Consider the following 5,556-nt stretch of genomic DNA (forward strand, 5'->3'; position numbering starts at 1 on the left):
TGCGGGCTCTTTGGGATCAGTTATTGGGTTAAAAGGGAAAATAATCTAGGTGTCCTTTCTTAATTAGATAGTTTAGTCTTAAAAGACCTTGTAACAAGAGGTTGTTAGCCATTTTGTGCCTTGCTAATGAAAAACTGGCCACTGAACTCATGGTTGTGAGACTGTTTTACTGATAAGAAATAAAAAACACCTGCATCTGAACATGAACTACTTTCTCAAGTGCCTTCAATCCAGACCCAGAGAAACTGATAGTAACACACTTTTATTGAGCTTTACAAATCACCAATAACTGAGCCAGTCGTGTGGCTTGAGTTCACAAAGCAATACCTTTGAAAAGGGAAAAAGGACCTGTGGCAGTTCTGTGAGCTCCAAACCCAGGTCAGAAAGAGCATTAGAGAGAAGAAATTAAAAAAACAAAACAAAACAAAACAAAAACAAACCAACAACAAACTAACAAAAGAAACCAGGGCAGTGCTAAGAAAATGAGTGCAGGACAGGTAAGAAAGATCCACCCAACCCCAGTTCATGTCTTGGGTAGTGCGACAACCAGAAGCCCTGTGGGCCATCACAAGGAGACTGGAGAGAAAGCACTCTCTGGGCTGGAATCACCCAGGAAAAGCAGGTGACTATGAGAGGGACAGAGGACAGAGGACTGGGTTGGCTTTATGAGGTGGTTCTGCAATCGATCAGTCTGCAAAAGCTCCTCCGGAAGCTTTCATCCAGAAAGGCGTACAGGAAAGGGTTGAAGCAGCTGTTGGCATAGCTTAGGCTGGTGATGAAATAGGAAATCCCAATGACGAGTGGGGTTTGTGGGATGTCCATGATGAGGGCCACCACGGTGCTAAGGTGAAAGGGCATCCAGCAGAACAAGCACACGCCCAGGATAGCAACCACCATCAGCGTCACCTTTTTTTTGGCTTTGTCCAGAGCTTTTGCGTTGCAGTGGAGCTGCACATGTCTCAGTCTGCACAGCATGGTGGTGTACAGGATGCAGATGGTGGACACTGGGATGACAAAGCCTAAAATAAGGGTGTAGATCCGACTGCCTTTCCACCACACGCTCTCGGGGTGGGGGAACACAAAGACGCAGTGGGAGCGCCCCTGCTCCTTGTGTACCTTGGCAAGGACGGTGAAGGGCAGGATGATGACAGTGACAAAGGACCAGACGCAGAGGCTCACAATCTTGGCTGCTTGGTAGGTGCGGTAGGACACCTTCCTGGACTCGGTGGTGGCTGCCACAATGAGGTAGCGGTCAATGCTCATGACAGTGAGGAAGTAGATGCTGGAGAAAATGTTGTATTGGTCTATGGAGATGATGAGCTTGCACATGAGCTCTCCGAAGGGCCACTGGAGGAGCAGGTAGTCAGCAATGTTGATGGGCAGCACCAAGGTAAAAAGCTCATCAGCAATGGCCAGGTTGAGGATGAAGATGTTGGTTACTGTTTTCATCTTTGGTGCTTTGAGGATTACATAGATGACAGCAGTGTTGCCTGTCAATCCCACGGCACAGATGATGGAGTAGATGACAGGCACTGTGATGTAGTACCTGGGGCTTTCTGGAGTAGTGGACGTATTCAGACTCCCATGTCCTCTTCCAGTGCAGTCTGCACATGAGGAATTGATTTCAGGGAGGGAGGAGTTCTCCATAGCTACAGGAGAGGATGGCTAGGCTCAGGGGTGGTGAGGATGACCTGGAAGTGGGGAAAAATAGGTGAGACCTCTGCTCTTCCCAAAGCTATCTCCTCTGGTATGTCCAACCGCCAAAATCTCACGTATGCTTCCCACTGCCACCCTGATGGGAGCAAAGGAAGATCACCAAGGGCTTAGCCAGAAGCCAAGTGTCCCAGCAGCTGCCCCTTCCCTCCTCCCACATCGCGGGAGCGCTGCGCGGGGACAGCGCTCAGCCTCGGGCTGCCCCGAAGTGACCGGCCATCCCAGGGTGACAGCGCTCCCCTGGCAGCCCTTCGGTCGGGGGTGCACGGATTGCGGGGGTCCTGCTCTCGGGGGGAGCCGGTGCCCTCGGTGTGCTCCCCGAAAAGCAAAACGCACCCCCTTCCCGACCGGACAGAGCGCTGTGAAGGGGGAGCAAGGATGCACTGACCTCTTCCAGCCCGGCCGTGCGGCTCCCGGAGCGGCGGGATGCGCTGCTGGGTCCGTGCAGGAGGGATGCGACGGCACTGCTCCTTTGCTGGATCCTGAGAGTTACAGCCGTGTCCCACTCGATCTGGGCAGCAAGAAACAGGTAACGCGAACAGCAGAGAGGATGGTTTAAAAGTCGGAAGCTGGAGCACTGCCAAGAGATTTGTGCTGTTACCTGAAGTCACATCTCCTCCCGCGGTCCGGCAGCGCAGCAACGGGGAGAGAATTCCCAGCTGTAGGTGGCATCTGCTGCCCGTGCTGGGGCTGGGAGCTCAGTGTTCAGCGCTTGCCTGGCCCAGGGACTGTCCTGGAGCAGGGCGGGGGCAGCGTGATGCTGTGCATCAGGCTCCGAGCAACACGATCGAGTGGAAAGTGCCCCTGCTTATTGCGGGGCTTTGGGCTAGATGGCCTTTAAGTTCCCTTCCGGCCCAAACTAATCTATGATTCTGGGGTCTTGCCAGGAGAACGCATTTTTCATGAGAATTTGGATTCAGAGGCAGGATGGATGCATAGTAGTCCCTATGCTTCTGCCTGACACTTTGACACCTTGACACTGTACTAGCGATAAACTGGAATATAACCCTGGGAAGGCAGTCTTTTTTTGGGAGGGTAATTCAGAGCTCCTGATTATCGGGTTGTTTTCCAAAAAGTACATGGCATAAAATCTATCTAACTTTAGTTTCATTGTTGTTGCCTTTTCAATGGTAGAATTCTATGTAATACATTGCTATGCATTTGTAATTACTATTACTATTTGTAATTAATATTACTATTGTAATGCATTTGACAAAACTTCCGCATCTCTAAAATCAGAAGTGTAAACAATTTTTTTTTTTTAATGCTACAAGCAGGACTGATCACATACATTATCAATAATTACTAATAAGTTACTAATAGCATAATAAATTCATCTTTTGGTAAACTGGCACTACAGTTTATTATCTGTAAGTTGGTATCATGGAGAGATATAAACACAGCCTGGCTCTGGTCCTCCCATATTATGATGCATAATCACCTAGATCAGCAGGATATCACAAACCTCAAAATCCGAGCAAATAAATTATTAATAAATACATGAAAAAGGACAAGCAAAGTACCTTTGCTTCATTATGGCTATGATTTTTCGTAGCGCTCTGTCTTACATTATTTCATATTACTAGCTACATTATATAACAAAGGATACCATACAGCATATGGTGCTCTGTGATTCTTGACTTCCTTTACAGAAATATCTGAGATGAAAAGGTTCTCACACACTTGTGTACTCCCATGAGAATGACATAAAAACTATGCTGCAGGCTCATCATGGAGTTCTACTTTCCTTTTTTTGCCTATAGTTTCACAATCCAAGTAATGAAAATATCACCTTTGCTGTGGAGTTTATTAGAACCTAGCATTTGAGATAGGTTTTGTGACCTAGTCTTAAGCACTGTTATCTTAAAGTGAATGTAACTTTAGAAACTCAATGTGCTTATTCCCCATACTGTAGCAGCGGTATGACAGAAGTGCCCCACTTCTGAGGTTCTTGGGGAGTTCTTCCACACCGGTGCTTAGTAGGCACTTAGCTGCTTACGTGCAAGTTCTGGTGGTGGTATCACCTAAATGCGTACAAAAATTTTATCACAATGCTTTTGCCATGGTGTTTGTACCCACTCCCTTCCTTTCAGTTTATCATTGGTTCAAGGGGACACCTTCCCCCAAGAAAAAGATCCCCTAAATTTAGCAATAACTTTATTCGTGAAGTGAATGTCTTGGGGTTTTTTGATTGGGCAGGATTAAAAATGTGATTCTAATAGAAATCTGACTAGGAGGAATCTGCATTTTTCCTCTCTCCTGATAGCTGAAGAAATAGATTTTGGACCTATTAAATCTCTGATGTATTTATGTGAACTGCTGCCGTTATTGAGGGAATTGTGGCTGTCTGTACAGCACATCTGTAAACAATTTGCTTCTATTCAGGTGTTCATTGCTGATATTGGTGTAGTGTTTGAAGGCATCAAAAGACATCAGGTCTCATATACAGCAGTTAAAGTAATTATTTTCCCCTTTTATAACATCAGTTTCCCAGAAAGGCAGTCAAAGGTCTTTATAAGTTTATAGCTGACTGCTGTAACCTTAGAAATTCTGGTTTTGTGTGCATAGTTCCAAGACACAACATGTATCTCAATGTCTCAGCAGGGGCACAGACCATCTTCCTTTCAGCTGAAAGCAAACAGAAATGAGAAGTGTTAGGAATAACCTGATAACTTCTACAAGGTGACGCTGTCGGGATTGGAAAGTTTAGACTGACAACCACAGCAGATTCTCTAGGACCCATTAAAATTTGTAGGCCAAATCAAAGAATCACAGAATAATGAGGTTGGAAGAGACCTCTAAGATCATCGAGTCCAACCTAGACCCTAACATCTCAACTAGACTATAGCACCAAGTGCCACGTCCAGTCTTTTTTTAAGCACATGCAGAGGTGGTGATTCTACCACCTCCCTGACAAGAGCATTCCAGTACTTTATTATTCTTTTGGTGAAAATTTTTTTTCCTAATATCCAGCCTACACCTTCCCTGATGGAGCTTGAGACTGTGTCCTCTGGTTCTGTCAGTTGCCGCCCGATGGAAGAGACCGACACTCACCAGTCTACAACCTCCCTTCAGGAAGCTGTAAGGAGCAATAAGGTCACCTTTAAGCCTCCTCTTGGAGGCTCTTAGCCAGTGAAGCACAACCCCATTACCTCTGGTGGAACTGTGCGTGCTGACAAACAACTGTACCAGATGGTCATTAGGCATGTTCGCAGCATATGAGAAGATATTGATTTGTAATTATTCTCTGTGTATGCAGAATATCTCTGACTGTGTTTCCTTCTGGATACTTTAAGCAGTTCCTGCTGTCCAAGCTAGAAGAAGTCATATATATCATTTTCTTTGAGCAGTTTAAGTCATAATTGGTTCTTTGCTATATTTCAGTATCATTATCTTGTGATCTAGATGAGCAACAAAGGAGAAAATGACTTCATGAATTGCCACTAAGAGCTGAGATTTCACCATAATGAGCCTACAAGTCTTATACCTTCTGTATTCAATTGATCCATGTCTGAGTTTCAGAATGTATCCTTTATTCCTGTAGGATAAATCCATTTGAGAGAGATCCGTTTTAGTGGAGAACTGGGTCAGTTTTGAAGAACTTCCATCATCTCAAGTGGGGAAAAAAGCATCACATAATTCTGTTTGCAGGACTGCCTCATCAGTCACTACAGGAAATATCTCAGCAGTGGAGCAAGGCTGCAGCTTCTGTGATGCCCTAATTTTCTACCTTTGGCACTGACTTATTTACCAACACAGCGTGCAGATGTGGAGGAGTTCAAAAATATTCAGTTGAGAGGCTCCTTCTGTGACGTTGTATTAATAGATCTTTTTATTAGGTGG

The 5,556-nt window shown here is 45.4% G+C and overlaps 1 protein-coding gene across 1 annotated transcript; it reads right to left on the reverse strand.

Annotated features, from left to right (window-relative positions):
* Positions 1–663: 663 nt before the first annotated feature.
* Positions 664–1,647, reverse strand: NPBWR1 (neuropeptides B and W receptor 1). The gene has a single exon (XM_041473769.1). The coding sequence runs from the start codon at positions 1,645–1,647 to the stop codon at positions 664–666; it is 984 nt and encodes a 327-aa protein (XP_041329703.1).
* Between the last annotated feature and the right edge of the window lie 3,909 nt (positions 1,648–5,556).

The sequence above is a fragment of the Pyrgilauda ruficollis genome, unplaced genomic scaffold (genome assembly GCF_017590135.1).
Source record: "Pyrgilauda ruficollis isolate IOZ18807 unplaced genomic scaffold, ASM1759013v1 scaffold30, whole genome shotgun sequence".
Lineage (NCBI taxonomy): Eukaryota > Metazoa > Chordata > Aves > Passeriformes > Passeridae > Pyrgilauda > Pyrgilauda ruficollis.